The sequence below is a fragment of the Cornus florida genome, unplaced genomic scaffold, assembly GCF_030987335.1.
Source record: "Cornus florida cultivar Cherokee Brave unplaced genomic scaffold, ASM3098733v1 CherokeeBrave_3.0.0_Hap2_Chr08, whole genome shotgun sequence".
Classification (NCBI taxonomy): domain Eukaryota; kingdom Viridiplantae; phylum Streptophyta; class Magnoliopsida; order Cornales; family Cornaceae; genus Cornus; species Cornus florida.
In genome coordinates, this window is record NW_026775578.1 from 66,613,277 (window position 1) to 66,635,343 (window position 22,067).

At 38.9% G+C, this 22,067-nt stretch overlaps 2 protein-coding genes across 2 annotated transcripts; both read right to left on the minus strand.

The window, feature by feature from the left end:
- Positions 1 to 16,532: 16,532 nt before the first annotated feature.
- LOC132270430 (uncharacterized) lies at positions 16,533 to 17,288 on the minus strand. The gene has a single exon (XM_059771610.1). The coding sequence runs from the start codon at positions 17,286 to 17,288 to the stop codon at positions 16,533 to 16,535; it is 756 nt and encodes a 251-aa protein (XP_059627593.1).
- A 3,055-nt stretch (positions 17,289 to 20,343) lies between these two features.
- On the minus strand, positions 20,344 to 20,736 carry LOC132270431 (uncharacterized). Its single transcript, XM_059771611.1, has one exon. The coding sequence runs from the start codon at positions 20,734 to 20,736 to the stop codon at positions 20,344 to 20,346; it is 393 nt and encodes a 130-aa protein (XP_059627594.1).
- Positions 20,737 to 22,067: the final 1,331 nt, after the last annotated feature.

Below are 22,067 nucleotides of genomic sequence, written 5' to 3' on the forward strand. Positions count from 1 at the left end.
ATCAAACTAAATTTAACCCTAGAACTATGGTCGCTAAATTGTTTGCAGTCCCCGGCAACGGCGCAAAAAATTGATTGGTTGATCAACTATACATTAACCTTCGCAATAGCACGAATCATTGTAAAATAGGGCTATTGGTCGGGTAAGTCGAACCACTGGGACTGCGCTAGTCTAAGGCAACCTAAGTGTCTAGAGTCATTCTTAGGATGATGAAGGGGTATAGAGTGTTTGTTTGTCACTAAAGATAGGAATGTAAAGATGCATAAATTAAGAACTTGCAAGAATTTAAAAGAGATAAAATGTGGGTAAAAGAGACTAGGGAAGTAACTTCACCACCAATAATATAAACATGCTAGAATATGATTCATTCGGGGAAAAACAACATAAATATGTGGCTATGATAAGTAGTTACTCATGGTTACTACATTACCTTCAAAGGATTCATGGAATCAATAGGCAAGAACAATTTATCAAAGATTTTACATGCTCAATTACCTAAACTAAAGTGTAATTTAAGACATGTTCACTAAGCTAGAAATTGTCAAACCATCAATCACATGATAAGAGCACATGAAGCTAAGAATTAAGAATAAGCCATCAAAGGAAGAACCTAAGCTATGGCCTATCAAATCTCTCAACAACATGCCATTAAAACCATTCCAAAAATCTCATCTTCATTGTCACCATGAAAATGTAAACCATACAACCATGAAAACATACATTCTAAGACAAGAAAGTAGGTCCAACATGATCATTAAATCAAAATCAATTCATTACATCAAGTAAGAGTTCTAGATTATGGAATCACCACAAAAATACATTATTTTCCCCAAACTAGAATCAAAAGTAAAGCATACTTACAATGAGGGGTTCCATTACCTCCCTAGAGGAGGAGTTAGTTACACATGGGAGCCTTAGAATGAAGAAGAACCATGGATCCTCCTTCCATTTTTGAGCTCCCCTTTATTTGCTCCAAGAACTCTCTTCTTGCTCCTCTTTTCCCCCTCCAAAAATCTGATCCAAAAGTGAGATTAATCATGTTTGGCCTCCCTTCTCTTCTTTTGTATAGGTAAGGCCTCTCTCTCCCTTCGAAAAACATCCCCAACCACCTCATAAAGAAGTAAGTAGAAATGAGGAAACCAATGCATAAGTGGCTGCCAAACTGAGAATTCCCAAAGGCAATTCTGCCTGAATTTCGAGCACTTGAAATTGGAGCAGATTGCTCCATGCTTGCTTTGCTTCACCCAGACCTACTTTGGTAAAATGGCTATAACTTTGTGCTCCAAACTTCGAATGACAAACCGTTTGAAGATTTGGAAAGCTAATTCATAGCTATAAAAACTTTATGTTTTGGTGGAGATCCAATTCTCAAGTCTGGTTGGTCAAAATTGAAGAACAAGGTAGACTTTCATTGCTGCCAGGCAGTTCTGAGCACCTCTAATAAGAAGATCATAACTCTCTGCTCCAAACTCTGAATGACAAACCGCTTGAAGATTTGGAAATCTGATTCAGAGCTCTAAATCTTTCATGTAATGAGGGAAGTCCAGTTCTCAAGTTTGGTAGGTCAAAATGGTGAACAAAGTTCGGGCTTCACTGCTGCCAGAATTTCAGAATTGGCACCTTGATATTCAAAAACTCTACAAAACACCCTTCTTGCTCCTTTATTGCAATTGAACCTGAAAATGCACAAAAACATACAAATGAAAGTAATGTACATAATTAAATGAACAATGGACTTAACTAATGCAATTAAGGGCGCTTGAATATGCAATATTCGGCGCTTATCATAAGGCATATCAACCACCTTACAAGCACAAGAACTTCGAAACCACACAAACCATGTCTTAGGGTTCTAAGTCTAGAATGGTATGATAGATGACAAGTTCTTAACATGATATAATGCACAGAACAATATCATTAACTTATCAATTTAAGCATGCCTCAACAATAAGCCATATATACTAAATGTTAGCATTTTAGCAAAAATAGCTTCTAAAACAATCATGATTATCAATAGTAATCTACTATAATGTAGGATTAACATCACAATAGCATAGTAACTCAAATCATTAAGAATTCTACACAACTTTAACAATCCTACTCAAGATATATACACAACATACATGCTTGATCAATGAAATCCTAAGTCAATCATAAGGATTTCCTATAGTATGCAATACTACAATTCTAAAAGCATGTATACAATATATATTAAACCCCAAAGGATTTCAAAACACTTAGAATATAAACATACTACCACCCCTACCTCAATAGAGAATTGAATCTCTATAATCCAAGCTACCAAACACAAAATGGAAAACAAGCTTAGGATTCTTGAAGAGGAGAGTGAGGGGAAACTTTTCTCTCCCAAGGTCAATGGTCTAGGGTGAAAGGAAGGAAGCCAAAAATGAAGTCAAAGCTCTTAACCAATATTTTCTCTAATGGAGTCTTTGCTAGGGTTTTGAAGAACCAGTGTAAATGAAGAAGGTGAAGTGAAAATGGTGAGTTAAGGGTCTAGCAATCCTCCACTCACTATGTGCTCTTACACTACCTCTCTTACACACACAATGCAAGACTAAATCTTGATCCTACACTTGTCACTAATCTAATGCTCCAACCTAGGCTTAATCCTAAGCCTACACTTGTCACAAATCAATGGCTACATGTGCACTAATCGAAGGCCAACAAGTTGGTGAATCTCCACCCTCTAAATGCCAAGAAGTTATGGTGCCAAGTCTCTTCACCCAAATGCCAACAAGTGACTCCATGAGAGTGTGACACTTGTCACACTTTCCAAAAATTGCAAAATGGTCCTTTTTCAAAATATCTTCTAAAATAAATTGTAAAAAGGTCCCTAAAACGAAAAATAATTATTTTACATAATTACACTAAAACCTCAAAATTAAGAATAATTATACTAAAGTATGCATTCATGCCCTTTACAAGAAAAGTAAGCAACTAGCATGCTTTTCTACAAAAGTAAAAACACCAATGTCATGGAAATCAAACATCATGAATGCATGCAAAACTGGAATCAAATCCGAGCACAACAAGTGAGGTTATGCAAGGAAAAACGAAAAATGGGAAAAAAAACAACGAAATAGGGAAAAGACAAAATAGGAAAAAGACGAAAAAAGAAAATCGCCAAAAAAGGAAAAGGAGGAAAAAGACTAGGTCATTACAAGTATCACTTTAGGCCTTAACATACGTATATTTAGGGGCTCGAATATGCATATATTTAGCTCTCATCAGTCTTCTTGCTTTGTCTGTGTTATAAAGCATTTATGTTATATTTATGACTTCTTGGGCCATAAAATTGACTTTTTTCCTTCAAAATTTGCGGATATCCAACTTGAATATTTGCAGGCGAGTGTTTGGATTGACATTCCTTCCACTCGGGTCCTGCTTTCTTCTTCTCTTCTTGAGGAAAGTTCTAGAAACGTCCCTATGATTGTTCAGAATCCCGAGGAACCTATTGACCTTGTGGCCTCTGATACTGAGACTGATCTTGTTTTGCCTGCCCCTCTTCTTCTTTCCTAATCTGCAATGGAACTTCCCCTTCCTAAACCTTGTACGACGAGGAAAGAGAGGGAGGCGACTATTAAGCTACTGCAAGAGAGGAAGAATGCCCTTTCTGAGGCAAGTAAGTTTTTCGCCTCTCAGAAACAGAAGGGGTTCAATCAGGGACTGGAAACAAGCATTTTTCTGCAAAGGATGATCCTCCTTCCAAGCACCCTAAGCTTATGGCTGGGGCTTTCGGGGGTAAAAGCGCCTTAATCCCTGTTGCGGCTGATGTTGCAGGGGATGACTTTGTGGGGGCCGAAAGGTGGTTCCTTAAGATGCTGAAGGCTGATGGCTCTCCCATCACCCTTAGGGATTCTGGAGCCAAGGATCCAGAGACATTGATAGGTTTGGCCAGAGGGATGTGGCCACCCAGGGACGAGATTCTGCAACAGCAGATGAGCGTTGATGGTCTCCTCTCTCTTGCTCTCAAGTCCATTATGGAGGTAGTTTTTGCTTTATTACTTTATTTCGTTTATCTCATTTTATATCTTGATAACATGCTATCTTCTTTTTTACAGAGCTCTTTTCTGATGTTTGCCTTGATGAAGAAGTTGTCAGTTGATTCTCCTCAGGTAAACCAAAAGGCTACCCTACAGAAGAAGGTAGATTACCTGGAGGCTTCCCTCAAAGAGGCCAAAAAGGAGAAAGCCCAGCAACTTAAATCAATTAAGTATCTTCACAAGAGGGCTAAGGAGCTTGAGAACAAAGTGGCTGAGCTTGGCCTTCAACTTAGGAAAGTGAATTCGTTGATCCAAACCTGCAAGGACAGGGGTTTGGAGATGTTTAACCGTTTTCCTAAGTTGCGAATCTTCGCTATGCCAAGGGTTTCAAACTTGGCTTTGCTCAAGGACAACTTCCCTCTAAGGAGAAGGACTATGGTGATGCTGATGAGCATGATGCTGAGCAAGGGATCTTGATCACCGAGGAATATGCTGAACCCTTTGCTGGTCCAATAGAGATTGAGTTTGCTGCTCTGTTGAAGGCTGAGGTGGCTCTTGAGGTTTTGCCTCCTTTTCAGTATCATTTGAGTTCTCAAGGGTTGCCTTCTTTGGGACTTGATGCCTCCTCCTTTACTCCAACTAGGGTTGCTCTGGTTGATGCCTTTACACAGAAGTTTGATGTGGAAGGTTGGGCTGAGCCTGAGGATAACCCCGCACATGAGTAGTTGATGTTCATGTGTTTTGATTTTCTTTTTGTTTTTTTGTTATGGAGGTGTAAGGTATGTCCTGCGTCCATTGTAAAGAATTTTTTATTTTAATAGAAGTTTTCTTTGCACTTCTTTCGATTGCTTGTATTTATTTGAGTCTTTGTTGGATTTGATAAACTTTCTGATCAAATTTAATTGGGCGTTCGGCTTTTTTGAACTTGATAAGCTTTCTGATCAAATCTGATTGGGCATTCGGCTTTTGGGGCCTTCGCCTATTTTTGCGACCAGATCTTATGGCCGTTCGACTTTTTTCGACTTGATCAACTTTTTGATCAAATCTGATTTTGTGATCAGCTCTTGAGGCCTTTGCCTATTGTTGCAATCGACTCTTGTGGTTGTTCGGTTTTTTGGACTTAATTATCTTTTTGATCAGGTTTAATGGGGCGTTCAGCTCTTGAGGCCTTCGCCTTCTATTGCGATCGACTCTTATGGCTATTCGGCTTTTTTTGGATTTGATCATCTTTTTTATCAGGTTTGATGGGGCATTCGGCTCTTGAGGCCTTCTCTTTCTGTTGTAATCGGCTCTTGTGGCCGTTCAGCTTTTTTGGACTTGATCAACTTACTGATCAACTCCGATGGGGCATTCGGATCTTAAGGACTTCACCTTTTATTGCAATCGGCTCTTGTAGCCATCTTGTATTTTTGGACTTGATTAACTTTCTCATCAAATCTGATGGGGCATTCGGCTCTTAAGGCCTTCGCCTTCTATTGCGATCGATCAGCTCTTGTGGCCTAATGTATCAGTTTATTACCACTCGCAATAGTACGAATCTTTGTAGGATAGGACTATATAGAGGGTGTCGATCCCATAGGGAGATGAGTGTTCTTTGCTTGGTTTCTAACTAATCAAATTTATTTCTTGGTTTACAGGTAACTGGTTGAATTAATTGATTGGTTGTCACGAGTATAAAATAAAATAAAACTGAATTTGAACTAAACAGATCAGAGAGAGAAAAGTCTTAGGGCTTTGACTTTACCACAACCCTCATACTATGGTTAATTGTTCAACTCTGGGGATTTAATAATTTATATTTTAAATGAATTGAACTCAATAACATTTGTTCAATTCGATTTTAAAGAAAGATGTTTTATAAATTTCAGTTAACTATAACCTATCTGCAGTTAGTATGGATTATCCACCTACCTACTTTAACTAATTTTGCAAACAATCCAACTTTCCTAAGCATAGATTATGAATACATTCATTTATAATAAAACATTGGAACACCATTACATGATCTCCATTCTTATGTCCAGCAGGTCTCTGCCAAATATCGTCTAATAAGAATGAGGTGAGAATAGTCTAAAAACAGTTATATCTATGATAAGGTAATAAATTTTCAGAAACTATTTAAAACTTTGAAATCCAATTGAGTTGTCTCAATTGCTCATAATAATGTAATTAGAAATATAATATATTAAAAATATCCCAGAGTTAAAACAATCAAACCATATTACTTAGATCGGGTTACATCAGTGCCCTAAGAGAGGAATTAGCTACTCATGACGATGCAGAATATCATCTGTGTTGTTGTCATCTTCATCATCACAGACGGCACCTCTCTTCTCAGGATCTTCACATTTTAAGGTTATGGAAACCCTAAAAGCTGCCATCACAATATCAGACTTCTGAATAATATGAGAAAAAGGAACGTCTTCTACTAAGGCCTGTGCCTTCTTTTATAGGAGAAAGGCTTTTGGGTCTTCTAGCTCATCTGGAATGAATTACGACTTTGGAAAAGAATAATTCCCATAACTTGTAAATCCAATCTATCATGGAAGGCTCGAGCTTAAGAAGTAGAGCTCGAGCTATTGGCCCAGGCTTGAGCTATTGGGCCTAGTCTTAGGGCTTTGACTTCACTACAACCTTCATACTATGGTTAACTATTCGACTCTGGGGATTTAACAATTTATATTTCAAATGAATAACATTCGTTTTAATTCGGTTTTAAAGAAATAAGTTTTATAAATTTCAGTTAACTGTAACCTATCTGCGGTAAGCATGGACTATCCACCTACCTACATTAACTAATTTTGCAAACAATCCATCTTTCCTAAGCATAGACTATGAAAATATTCATTTATAAAAAGCATTGGAACACCATTACATGATCTCTATTCTTATGTCCCGTAGGGCTCCGCCAGATACCGTCCAATAAGAATGGGGTGAGAATAGTCTAAGAAGAATGGTTTTAATGAAATGAGTTACCAGAAAAAATATATGTATATATCTTTATATACTCTATAAAAATGTATTCAATTTATAATATTTATATACATTTTAAAACACTTAATTTAATTAAAAAAATATTATTTCGTGACTTGTGACGTTCCAATTTACGTTTTTATATTTCTAAACGTCACACCTTTTAAGATACTCCCAATCTAAAATAAATACGCAGTTTATATATTTTAAGTTTCTTGCCAACTAAGATTACCTTGAAATCTTTTTTATTCCTAACCGTTACACCTTCTAGGATTTCAACGCTTTTAATTATTTAAAATTTTATTATTAAAAAAATTGACTTTTCATGTTTTATTAAAATAGGTGTCTTAATTAATTCCCGTAGCATTTCGAGTTGCATTATCAAAGAGTTGCATCACTCCAAAACAACCTTAAAAGGTTTCAAGTGTAAAAGGGTGTCTTGATTTCCACAATCCCTCAGGCGTGCCCAGAATCCCAACTGTTTAACGCTAATTCTATTTCAAATGGTACAAGAAATTAAAGTATCGCTTCAACTATATATAAAAAAGGTACAACGCAATACATTCAATTTCTTTCATTTCTCTTGCTCGTTTTATCTCTATATGGCAAAAAATTCTACCCATAGGAAAAAAATGTTAGAGGTTTTCTTACTCCACATACAACTTTGAACCATTTAAGAGGGAACACATTTTTGGTTTGTATGCATCAAATCAAATCACAAAATCCTATTTTTTGGAAAGTTATGTTTCAGTTCCTGTGAATGCAGTGCCACACTTTGGTAATGATTTTTGAATTAATTTAAAAAATTATATATGTTCTTCTCCAAGGCTATTTTCAAGATACTTAGTAGAATCAAATTTGGTGGCCAATTAATTAATTAACTGATTAATTATATTCCTTAACAATTCGTTGAACTTCTCAAAATTTTATAGATTAAATTATTAAATTTGCGGTATTTGATACACAACATCATTATTAGATGATTCTCATGATTTATAAAATCTCTAACGCTACAAATTCTTTTTTCATTTTTGTAAATCAATTCCAAAAAATTAGACTCATCCAAAAGTCACATTATTTCTTTTCATACAAGTCTATTTTTTAATTTCCAAAAGATATGACTCATCACAAAAGTAATTGAATTTTTAAAAATCACTTTTCTCTATTTTAGTCCATTTAGTGTTTGAATACTGTATTAGTGTTTAGATTATAATTTTAGTTATTTTACTAATGAAAATTTATGAGTTAGAGATATATATATATATATATATATATATATATATTAATTTAAACACTTGTTTTAACATTATCAGTTAAAATAAGTGACATTCTTAGTTCAACATTGTCATTTAGTGTTTGAATACGTTATCAGAGGGAGCACGCGCATTCTCAGTTTATAAGTACTCCCAACTCTCCCCTAATGTTTGCTTTTTTATCACTTAATCAGATTCCAATGGTATGTGTTCGGCTCCTATAAACCGAGGTTCCACTTTCCGGGTGAGTGGAAAGTAGGAGTGGATGTCGGGTGTGCCAGGAACTGCTATCGTTCCAAAGTGGATATACGAACAACTATCCAGTAGGAGAGTGTAAGGATCAGGCGATCGAATGAAGGACTGGAATTACCACCTTTAAGGGTTCTTTTTGCCTTGAAAAAAGACTTTTGGACTGAACTATGGCTAGTGGAAAGGAAAACGGTATTGAAAGTGCAGGACTTCAAAGTAAAGTGCTGGAAAGTAGGAATAATAAGTGCAGGACTTGAATTAAACATATTGAAGGTGCATTACATAAATGAAAAGATACATGAATGTAAAGATATTGAAGTGCTTTTTGCTGTGTGATTTGAACAGGATTTGTAAACTAGCTCTAAGTGTTCTATTTATAGAGCTTCATGCATGCATTAACTAGGTGTGGCAACTTCAGCAGCTTCCACGTGGAATGGTTCCGGACTGCCACATATCCCACGATTCCTCAGCGGTTGTAACTTCTTCCATCTTATCCATCTTCTGTTGTAGACTTCAACCACGTTCTCTCTAGTCTTCAATGAATTTGTGTCATGGGTAGTTTTAGAATGAATTCCCACGTGTTCTCTTTGTGACTTGGCAAGTGTCCCATGATTTTATTCTTCTTCCTCACGCCGTCAACTCCTTTCCTTAACTTCAGACACGATTTCACCAACTGCTACCCTGTCACCCATGACCCTTGATAACTTCCCTTGGTTAGTGGTAGTTTCCTTATAGGTTTCCACCACTTTCAACCGATATATTCCTATTTAGCAAAGTGTCCCATGACTTATAGTAGTCTTTCACTTCTGTTAGAACCCTCCTTACGAATATATATCATGCACATATAAGGAAATTTTTGTAGACCACGTTCTCCTAGCTTTGGGTAACTTCCTTCTAGTTGAGCTTTCCATTCTGGTCTTTGTATCATGATGTCATGGCCCCAAAACTTCAGCGATATTTCTCTTCATGGGCAAAACATATATATATATCTATATCCAGGAATATACATCATTGCCCACGATCTTCTGCCAACCACATTCCCTTGGATTTTAGTAACTTCCATCTTAAGACTTTCCTTCTAGGCTTTGGAGTTCATGTCGCCATGATCTCCTTAACTTTAGTAACTTCTTCATCATGGGTAGTTTATCCAACCTATTCTCTTTCCTTCAATAGACCACGGTTTCCTTGACTTCTGGCTAAAACCTCCATATTTGCTTCATGGCGTCATGGTTGTGATGCACTTCCCAAATTCTAGCAAACTCTCTTCATTCTTGCCTCATCAGAATTCAGGCATCATGGGCTCACGAAAATTACTCCATCGTGGGTTACATATATATATATATATATATATATATATATATATATATATATATATAAAGAAATAAACTGAATTCCCACGTTCTGCTGAATTTTAGCAAAAAGGTTGACCTGGCTTGAGTAGTTGCTGATGTCTCCTAAAAATAAGGAGAAAATATTACCTCCACATTCCCTCTTGTGACTTGGTCAACTTTGTTCTAAAAATGGAAAATTCCCATTTAATTGGTATCCTATATTAATAGGATCTTCCAAATAAATTCAAACAGAATTAATCTACCGTGGCAAGTCGAATAAAACTCGCCATGTGTCAATAAACTATTGGTTGTTTGAATCTTTGACTTTAGCCTTCTCATGAAGTTGCACTCATGGTAATTTCTTCATGCAATCTTCTCGTTCTTTTAGGACTTTATATCCTAAGTTTGGTAAGTCCTAGTGGGACTCACCACTCCTTTTAATTTCCCGTAGAATTAATATTCCAAAGGAATATTTATTAATATCTTACTCTAACATGGCAAGTTCCATTAAAACTTGCCATGTTACTTCTTTCTATTAATAATCCACCTTAACAATTCCACGTCACATCCTCATATTCTTGGATTATTGGAATACTAAATTAATATGGCATGCTTGTTAAAACTCTCCACTTGTCTTCTTTCCATTCGGCAAAATAATGGAATAAACATATGCCCCCTAAATTCCATGCCTTGTGGGTCTTCCTAAAAATAAGGTGTGGGATCTGAATTCCGCCATTAACATACCACCATTATGGTTTTTAACCTTTAAATACTTAACCCAATTAATCCCCTTAGCACCTACAATATTAATTACCTCCAATCACCAACCCCTCTAAGTATCATGTGCCCCCAAAAGACGATTCCCCATAAAAATCTCTTGACTTTCCTTTTTCTTATTTCAAAACTTATACCCAACTTCTTGTTAACATGCCTTTGGACTCTTGGAAAACTCAAAATAATCATTTAAAAGAAACAATCCCTATCACACGTGACTGTTCCCTCGGCTTCCTCTACAAACAATCTCTTCCATCAATGATCCCGAATCTCAAAGGAAATCCTATCCATTTACGGCTAAAAGCTGTCAAACCTCACCATCCTAGTTATTACTCTTTTTGAATTTTGAAATCCTTCAACTACTCACCCTAAAAAACGTATCTTAAACCTTAATGCCTCTTTGACAACTCCTATATAAATCTTCTCCATCCTTATCGTTCACCAATAACTTTCCTTCTATCATTTTTCCTCCTTCTGAAACCCTAAAGGACATCTCCATCCACGAAAAAATTACAGACCATGGCTCCTAAGAAACCTTCCAAGCCAACTTCTAGCTCATCCCTGGCAGCTTCTTCTGTTCAAACCAAAACCAAAATTAGAAGCCACAGTCACCAAGTTCAAGTACTCTTGAAGTCTCTAAACCCTGCTAGACTTCATCTTGAACCTCTGATTCACTTCAAAGACTCCTCAGTTGGATTGGGTCCAGCCTTTGCCAACGTGGCCCCCTCTGAATTAGCGGAATTCTACCCTTCTAGTAAGTTTCCATTCCCTTTCGATTCAGAGTTCCCTCCTATTTCAAAGAAAGGGAAAAGAGTAAAACCCTCATTCAGCATAAGAAACTGGCCAATATATCGTTCATCCTGGTCTTCATGGGTGAGTCATCTTTCCAAGGACGAGAAAATTTCTTCACAGTGGAAGAAATAGGGCATCTGTGACATTATCCAAATCAGTAAGTCCTCCGTAACACTTGATCCGAACCTCCTCTTTCTAGCCCTTTTCTTTTGGTCTTCAACCACCAATTCTCTGCATCTTAAATGTGGAATGATGTGCCCTACTTTGAGAGATATTTGTTGCATCACAGGTCTTAAGCTTCATGGAGATGACGTAAGTGCCACCCTCTTTGTTGAACAATTCCTCTTTCCAACCAAAACCACTAGAAGTAAGAAGTTTATCTCCTCCTATCTCCCTTTTATTAAACACTGTAGGCAAACCGGCCCAGTTCAAGAAGATGAGCACATTGCTTTCCTGATTTGTTGGCTTTCTAGCCACTTGCTATGCGTTCCATCTGGTCAAGTCACAAAAGACTTTGTTCAAGTAGCGGTTTCCCTAGCCAGAAATGGAGACTTAGCATTAGCTCCCCTTGTACTTTCTCATTTATATAGAGGTATTCACAATCTCCTTACTTCCAAGTTTTCAAGGTTCCAAGGCCTCTTCTGGTTGTTACAAATGTGGCTTAAGGTGTACTTCTAAAACAGAACTTCACCCCTAATCACTCCAACTGGAAAATCCCTTCTGTGCCATTCTTTGGCAACCGCAGATCCTTCTCCTTTCAGCTTTGTTGAAAACTTTGAATATTTCTACAATCAATGTGAGACTGGAAACGATGAGTTCTTTGATCCATTCACTGCCATTGGTCGCATGCCATCATGGTTGGTTCCATCTCCCTGAGTGTCTACCAAGAAACATTCTGAAGATTGGAAAAATATTTGGGCCAGCTTCCTTATTGCTCGTGACCTCCATTACAGCACTGCTCAACCTACTTTGAAGAATAGTTTCTGTGGCGTTGAGTTCTATAACCCAACCCAACTAGCAAGGCAAATGGGCTTTACCCAAATGATTCCTTTGCCACCCTGCAAATCTTACAATAGATTCTTTGACCAACGTGTTCGTCTTACAGATACTAAACAATTTGCAGCGATTGACCAAGCCTATGCAGCAGAAAAAATAGCTTTTAATTTCAAAGGCCATATTAGCAAGCCTCAATCAACCAATGAATTCGATGTATGGTGGTCAGCTTATATCTCCTACACCCGAACCAAGAATCATAAGGCTATCTGTGATTCCATATTGGCATCTTTCAAGCCTCTGTGTCCAAGTATTAATGTATTTACTGTAAATTCCATTCCCTTTTGAAATCCATCAACCCTTCATATATTGAGACTTGGTTAATTTCAGATAAAGAAGAGGAAATACTCGAAGAAAGTGAAGAGGAAGAAGGTGGAGAGAAAACCACCACAGTGGCTAGTAAAATTGAGGGTGTAGCCGAAAGTGGTGACGTAAGTGTTGAGAGTCTTTCCTCAAGTGATGATGATGAGGAAGTGGAAGAAGTTGAAGAGGAAATACCAGAAGAGGAAGATGATGTTTTATACAAAGCGAGGGGAAAGGAAAAACTTCTTAGGTACTTCAACTTGGTTGAACTTGACTTTCCATTTTCTGGACCTTACTTATATTTCCTCTCACAGGGACTGGCCATTGTCAAAAAGGAATTTCAGCCCCAACTATCCTCTTCTGATGAAGATTCTTCTAATGGAGAAGTTGACATTTCCAAAGGGCGAACCGCTACTCAGCATTCCAACAAAGCCCTAAAAATGCGTAGCCCTTCCGGAAAAGTTATTGGAAAAGCTAAAAGGAAAATCATGCCTGAATTGGAAAAAATAGAAGAGTTCAAACAAACTGGAGACTCCCCAAAACACAAGAAACCAAAGTCATCCAAAGAGCTTGTTTTGGTAAGTCTCAATCCCTATCATTCTCTATCTCATTACTTTACACTTTAAAACATTTATAACTTCAACTTGACCAATAGGGCTCTACTATAGGACACAATTTCATGAATATCCACCTGGATCACCAAGTTGCACAAGGAGAGCTTTAAGCTTCAATTATGAAGAGTTTGACCATCAAGAATGAGAAAAGTCTGCCCATTCCAACTTCCACTATTAGAATATCCATTCCTTCCAGAACTGGTGGAACTGCTACTGGTCATACTCCTTTCATCCTAGAGGCAAGTCTTCATTCCTTTACACTTCACCTCCTTTCTTTCTTTCTATCTAATAGAAACTTGTTTCCATTTCAGGAAACTCCTTCCTTATCTACCTCAACCTCCTTTATGATGCAGAGGAGAGCCCTTCCAACCTTGGCTGATCTTTACAAAGTGATCAAGGCCACCAAATCTTCCAGTACTTCTACTTTAAGTGCCAGTGTCCTCACACTTCCAGGACCTTCAGATGATGCTATCATGGTAGCTTAATAGAAATTATTGACTTTTCTTGCCCATGATATAGAAGATGTGGTTTCTTTCCACCAAAGTCTGGCCAGCACTATCATGACCCTCAAAAAACATCCTACATTTCTAGAATCTATCCAAATTGCCTTAACTAAGCTGCAACGTCAACTCCAATTCATTGTCAGCCATGTAAGTTCCAGTACTTCCGCAATTTCTGAGTATGAAAAGGAACCCAAGCTCAGAGATAAGGCTTTTGAGGATTTCCAACTCTCCTTAGAATCCTACCCAGAAATCAAGGATCGGGCTGAAAAGCTTATGATCAAGAAAGAACTGAATGAAGAACTGGCCAAAATTCAAAGGGAATTGGAACAAGTAGAACGTGAAGAACTTGAATTGGACCAAACAGCTAATGCCCTTGTCAATGCGTCCGAGCCTTTAAGGAAAGAATGGGAAAAGCGAGTTGAAGCCTTTCCTAAATTTGAGGATGCAAAGGTTAAAGTAGTGGCTGTTCTTGGAGAAACAAGGAAAATTTTGGAATGAACTTGGATGTGTTCTTGCCTCTATTTGATCTCATGTGATTCTCTTTGTGGTTCTATCGTGTGGTTGTTTTTGGAAAACTTGTGGACAAGAAATAAGTAATGGGTACTTTTGCATGGCCAATCCTAGGTTTCGGAGGCCATTTTTGAATTTTGTAATGAAATCTAGTATCTAATGAGATAACGTTCTATTTCCCAACCTTTTGCATATGCCTCTTTCATAATTTATATGGAAAAGAAATTTCTAAGTCACTGAAACTGGATAATTTCTTCACATATATTTACAATAAGGCATAGGCATATAATTGGCTTTCCATAACAAAGGAAATTCAAAGAAATAAAAGAAATTGCCATAATGGAAATGCATGTATATACAAGCAAGATGAACAATTTCCAGTATGAACAGATGCTGGAACACGTAGCGTAGCCAGTTCCTCAATGAAGTCTTCCATACTTAAGAAATCAGCTGATCTTGGAAATTCAACTAAGTCCGCTTCCTAACTTTAGCCAATGTACGTTTCCAAGTACTTAGCCACTTACTGGAATGAATCCTTCCTCCATTTTGACTTAGCTACCAGAATAACCAAAATATGGTCAACATTCCTCCTTTCCAACTTTCTGGTAACTTGGAAAGGGGAGGTACCAGCCACATTATGTGGCCGGTTGAATGAGTGTTGTTTTCTAATCTTCATAGATGGAAGGGTGGTACTCTTTCAAGTACACACCATTCACAGGGTGCCTATAAGACCCTCCATCTATATCCATCAATCTATAAGCCCCTTTTCCAAGGACTTGTTCTCCTAAGTAAGGACCTTCCAAATTAGGAGTCCATTTTCTATACTCCAATGTTCTGACTCCTGGTAGAAACTTGACTTGCCATACCAAGTCTTCTTCAACGAATGTCTTCGCCTTGACCTTCTTATTATATGCTCGCATGACTTTCTTCTTTTGAGTAATAATATGGTCTAAGGCATTGAGACGAACTTCATCAAGATCTTCTAATTCTGCCAACATGGCATGGTTGTAATATGCTAGAGTTAGCCTATTTTGGAAAGCCACCCTTGCATAGTCATCTCCATTGGAAGGACGACATCATGCCCATATGTAAGCATATATGGTGTGATGCCCGTACTTGACCTTTTTAAATTTCTGTAGGCCCAAAGAGCTTCAGAAAGCAAGTGATGCCACTCCCTTGGATGATCCTCAATCATCTTTTTAAGGATGTTGAGAATTACTTTGTTGGAAGCTTCTGCTTGTCCATTTGCTTAGGTAAAATATGGAGTGGAACTTATCATTTGTACACCACACTCAGCACAATAATCCAAGACCTTGCTTCCAACAAAGGAAAAACCTCTGTCAGTGGTGATAGTCTCTGGAATTCCAAACCTGTGTATAATGTGCTTCTTGATGAAATCAATCACTGTTGACTGCTCACAGGTCTTTAATGGAATAGCCTCAACCCACTTCGTGAAATAATCTGTTGCCACCATTATGTGAGTATGGCCATCTAAAGATAGAGGCCTTAGTTTTCTAATAAAATCCAAAGCCCACCCTCTAAATGGCCATATTTTTACTATCGACTGCATATTAATAGCTGGAACTCTTTGGATCGGGCCATGTTCTTGACATGCAATACAAGTCTTAGCAAATTCTATGCAATCTTTCAATATACCTTTCCAATAATAACTATACCTTCTAAGGAGCCACCTCATCTTGATTCCAGCTTGATGTGCTCCGCATATTCCAAGGTGTGATTCCACCATTACCCTCATGGACTCATCCTTTTCGAGGCATCTTAACAAAAGTCCATCTTCCTTACTCTTCTTGTAGAGGTCCCCATCAATCAGATTGTAATGTGGTGCGAAAAGCTGAATTCTCTTGTCCACTTTGGAGCTAGGCTCCTGCAAGAATTGGATAATTGGTGTTCTCCAAGCATCCAAATCTAATCCATCTATATCAATATTGAAAACCTCCCATGGCTTATTGGCAGGTTTGATTCTTTCTGGCTCTTCAGATTGGAAATGACTTGCCATCTCATACCGTAACTCTACCGAAGGAAAAATCCTTTTAATTGTGATCAGAGCTTCTTACACACCCGGTGGGACTTTCACTCGAGAGGCTAATTGTGCTAGAACATCAGCCTCCATATTTAAATGTCTAGGCCAATATTTGAGTTGGAAATCATCAAACTAGCAAAGTAACTCTAAGGCCAAAGAGTGGAAAGGCCTCGGATGCCAGTTAAGACATCTATATTCTTCAGATAGTTGGCTAAGTATCAAGTTGGAATCTCCAATAATTTGGACCTTCTCCACCTTTAGCTTTAGCAGAATCTCCAGCCCAATAATTAGTGCCTCGTACTCAGCTTGGTTGTTTGTACACTTGAAATCCAAGAAGAAAGAAAATTTGGTTTTCATTCCTTTCGAAGAAATGATGACTATTCTAGCTCCACCTCCATCATGAGTGCTTGATCCATCAAACATGAGAGTCCAAGGTGTGTAGTCAAGGTAGAGATTATCCACCTCATCACATATTTCTGAATCTATCTTAGTGGATGGATGATCTGCTAGAAATTCTGCTACCCCCCTGCCTTTGACTGCCTTTTGTGGAATATACTTGAAGGAAAACTCCATTAAGGCCAATGACCACTTTCCAATACGTCCAGTAATCAAAGGCCTTGAAAGCATATACTTAATCAAATCTGTTTGAGAAATGATATATACGGCCACTGGCAACATATAGGTTCTTAACTTCATAGCCGCATAGTATAAGGAAAGGCACAACTTTTCAATGGAAGTGTACATACATTCCACTGGAGTGAGCACCCTACTTAGATAATATATGGCTTGCTCTTTCCCCCATTCATTATTCTGAGCTAATAGAGTTCCAATGGACTCATTGGCGGCCGATAAGTTTAATCTTAAAGGCCGCTTCTTGATTGGAGGCATCAACACTGGAGGGTTGGCCAGGTAGCTTTTCAAACCTTCAAAGGCTTACTGGTGCTGTTCTGTCCACTTGAATTCCTAAGCATCCTTCAATTTTAGCAAAGGGGAGAAAGCATGAGTCTTTCCAGCATGGTTGGCAATAAACCTCCTTAAATATCCAACCTGGCCGAGGAATTGCTGCTACTCTTTCTTGGTGGACGGTGGCTTTGCTTCAATAATTGCCTTTGCTTTTGAGGAATCGCTGCAACTCTTTCTTGATGGACGGTGGCTTTGCTTCAATGATTGCCTTTGCTTTATTTTGATCTATCTCAATACCTCTTTGGTGGACCAAGAAACCTTGGAAATTTCTAGCTGAAACCCCAAAAACACACTTCAAAGGATTCATCTTTAACTTGTGCTGCCTCATCCTTTCAAAAGCCATCTTCAAATTGTAGAGATGTTGATCTTTAACCGAGGACTTGATGACCACATTATCAATGTAGACTTCCAAGAAATGGCCAATCATGTCATGGAATATGGCATTCATGGCTCTTTAATATGTTGCTCCGGCATTCTTCAACCCAAATGGCATGACAACCCATTCAAAGGTTGCAATGGAACCTGGACATCTAAAGGCTGTCTTGGCAATATCTTCCTCTGCAATGTAAATCTGGTTGTACCTGGAATGTCCATCCATGAATGAAAGAATTTCATTCTTGGCAGCAGAATCTACTAACTGGTCAGCAACAGGCATGGGATACTCATCTTTTGGAGTTGCAAGATTGATATTCTGAAAATGCACACATACCCTTAGCTTGCCATTTTTCTTAACAACTGGAACTATATTAGAAATCCAGTCAACATACCTGGCGGTTCTTATAAAACCAGCCTTGTGTATCCTTTCTATCTCTTCTTTAACCTTTAGAACAACTTCTTGGGACATCCTTCTTGGAGGCTACTTGAAAGGCTTGAAACCTTCCTTAATTGGCAACTTATGCTCTACCAGCTCTCTGGAAAGACTTGGCATTTCCTCGTAGGTCCATGTAAAGCAATCTTTGTATTTTTCAAGTAAGGAAATCAATTCTTCTCTAAAGGTTGGTTCCAAAAGCTTACTGATGTAGGTAGGCCGAGGGTCCTGTTCTGTTCCAAGATTAACTTCCAAAAGTGGATCTTATACTTCAGCCTTGAGATCGTCTAACTTCGTTGGCGCCACCTTCAAGTCTGTCAGCTGGATAGCATCCAACTTGTCTTCAGTATCTTTCATAATCTCCAAAACATTGGTTGAAAATGAAGTACCAGCAATAGCAGCCCTTTCCAACCATAGTTCGGCTAGATATGCTTTCAACCTGGCAAGGCAGCAGTTAACCGCTTGGCCAAGTATTCTATTTTCTTTAGATTTCTTTTCCATAAAAACTTTTGTTTGAAATGTATTGCTGAACACCGGCCTTGGGTAAAATTGTTGGCCTTGGTGTTTCTTGGAAAAACTCCCTTACATCTTCTTCCATAAGAGTCCTTCTCATGGTGGCCTTCCTTGGACGGCCCTTGCTATCCTTTCCAATAAATCTGATTGGAACGAATTCTTCACTATATAACTTAGCATCTACATCATAAACCCTTGCCACAAATGGCCGGCTATCAGCTTCCACCACTTTTACCTCATCTCCATCCCAAAATATTAGCATTTGATGGAGCGAAGATGGAATGCAAAAATTTGGGTGAATCCATTCGCAGCCTAAGAGCAAATTATAAGCCGCTGTAGACTCAATAACAAAGAAGGCTGTGATGGAAGTTCTATCTTCCACCGTTAACTCCAATGGTAGGATTCCTTGCGTCTTCACTATTCCTCCCATGAATTCACTAATGGACACATCAGTTGGAATGATATCTTCAGGGGACTTTCCGAGCATGCGTATAACATTGACTGGAATAACATTCAACACCGAACCATTGTCCACCAAAACTCTTGCCAAAGGCCTTCCTTCCACTAGCACCTTGATGTACAAAGGTTTAAGCTGCTGAGTCATGCCATATGGTGATTTTTCCAACACAATTTTCTTTGGCCTCGTGGGGCTGTTCTCTTCAATCACAACCCCCTTTAATTTCTGGAGATGCTCAGCTTCATCTTCAAAGACCTCCTCTATTTGAATACCATTATTTGGTTCTATAATGGTTGGCCCAGAACTAGACTGTCCAAGACTTTCCATGGGAGGACTTGTATCTACTACATCTCCTTCCATTGAATTTGCTGATTTGGCTGAGGCTCAAAAAACAAAGGAAGAACCACTACCATATTGCAAGTAAATTCACCTGGAAGGCTCCCAAAACAAATTTTCTTGCTGCTACTAGAACTGCTGGGAATTTCCAAATCTGTTTCATCTTTCGTAGGAGGATTGTTTGTAGTCAAGGAATTTCCAACCTCTAAATCAAGATCTAGCAAATCATCAGGATCTCTCTCCTTTCCTCTAGCTGGAAGTTCTGATAAGTCTGACGGCTTAGTAGTCTTCTTTGGCCAGTTGGACCAGCCATGGTCTTTCTCCCATAACTTTCTTCTATCAGCCCTCTTCCTTTGTTGCCTTCACTTTTGTGGGCGGGTCATATAGGAATCATCATGGATAGGGAACTTAGGATGATCAAGCCTCTCCCACCTGTTACTTTGCAAGATGGGAGGCTTAACCATTCTTTGTTGGAGACGCTCATTTTCCCTTCTAACCCATACCTCCGAGGCCATTCTTGGCCTGGAATGCCTGTCACCTTCAGAACCTTTATCTTACCGTCTACTACTTTCAAACTTTCTGCTAGGAGGATGAGAACCTGGCTGATAGGAAATTCTACTCCTTTCCAAATTCTTTGGAAGAATTTCAGATTTCATCTCTGCTGCCATTCTTTATGGATGAACCCGGCTTTTCTTCTCTGGAATGGTTACAGTAACTATGTTTTCCACCTTTTGGAAAGTTAGCCGGTCATGGACTTTCCTTTTCTGACCCCAGTCACTGTTGGAGGGCTTTTCATTCTACTTCTCTTTTGGAAAGTCTTTACGGCAACCTTCATTCTGAACTTTACACTTGGGGCAACAACCTTGTTAGATTAAAGCAATCTGGGCCTCTCGGAGTTGCCTCTCCAACTTAGCTACTGTCTTCCCCATAAATGTTGCCGCCTTTGGAATTTCCAACTTTCCACTGGTCACTGGATTTACCAAGTCCACCTCCTTTTTGGAATGCTCCAGAACCATGGAAGCAACATTTGTTGCAACAACCTTGGGGAAAGGATTTCCATCAACACCCATGACTTCTGATTTTTCTGGAAACTTAAAATGGCCATCTTCGATTGCCTTTTGCACAATGTTGCGGAAGATAACACAATTATTAGTGCAATGCTTCCACAAATTGTGGAATTTGCAATACTCCTTCTCGGCCATTTCTGAAGCCGACAGCATCTTGTGGCCCGCTGTGAAAATCAGTTGCTTGTCAGCCATGAGCAAATCAAAGATTTGCTCGGATTTAGAGATGTCAAAAGAGTAACTTTTAGAAGAGTCTGCCCCCTTCTACATAGAACCAGAGATGGCCTGCAAGTTGGCCGTGGCTGACTTTGGTTTTGTCAAGGCCTCACAAGTATAGGCCTTCTTTATGTTGAGCTCGGCTACATTTACTTCAAACTCCCCTTCAGTTTCAGTGGTATACACCTCATAGTTAGGATCACGATAGTAGGTGCCCTTGGAAGAGTTCTTCCTATCTTGCTCTTCACGAAGGAGCTCTTCATACTTAGCCACTTTGACAGCCAAGTCGAACAAGTCATGGAACTGTACACCTTCAAACTTCTTGCAAAGTTTAAATTCTAGGCCGTTTACAGCCATCTTCACATATTCTTCCTGTGGCAAAGACAAATTACATTTGAACTTGGCCCGCCTGAATCTGGAAAGGAAGCTCATCACAGACTCTCCAGGTAGTTGATGAAGTTTGAAAAGGTTTGCCATGGACACTTCAAGCTCAACTCTATAGAACTGAGTATGGAATAATTCCTCAAATTGCTGCCAACTTTGAATGAAGTTGGCTGGCAAGTTGGAATACCACCTGAAAGTATATCCCGTCAGTGTGTTTAGAAACAAGTGTACTTTCAGCCATGGATTGGCTGCTGCTTCTCCACACTGAACAATGAACCGACTGATATGTTCCAAAGTAGACTATTCACCCTCTCCATTGAATGTTGCAAACTCTGGAATTCTGAAATTTCTTGGAAATTCAACTTCATCATTGAACTCTGGATAGGGCTTTCTGTAAGTTGGCCTTCCACCCCTTCGAGTTAGGCCAAATTCCTGTTGAAGGAATTCTGCAAGTTGGCCTCTGTCAAGCACCATAGGTAGTGGAGGGTTGTTATCTGGCCAACCTTGAGGTTGATTAGCCACCTGATGCCCCCCATCTGCCATAAGCAAAGGGTTGGCATCTGCATAGTTGTTCCTACCACGGCTCCTTCCTCCTTGGTTAAGAAGTGGCTCCCTTGGAAAAGGTTGCCCCCCAACCGCCATTAGAATGACTATAGGTAGTGGCCTTGCCTGAACAGGTACGGCTGGCTAAATGTTCACAGGTGGAACAATTTGTTGTGCTTGTGGTTTATGGTATGGCCATGGTTGGCCAGGCTGATCATGCCAAGTCTGCTGTGGAAATGCCACAGGTGGAGGATTCTGAACTTGTTGAATGGTTGGCATGGGCGTAACTTATGGAACAGTCATCTATGCCACTGGAGCAGTCACCGGTGTAACTAGAATGTAAGTCTGCGCCATTGGAAGGGACTGCACCTATTGCTAAGTTG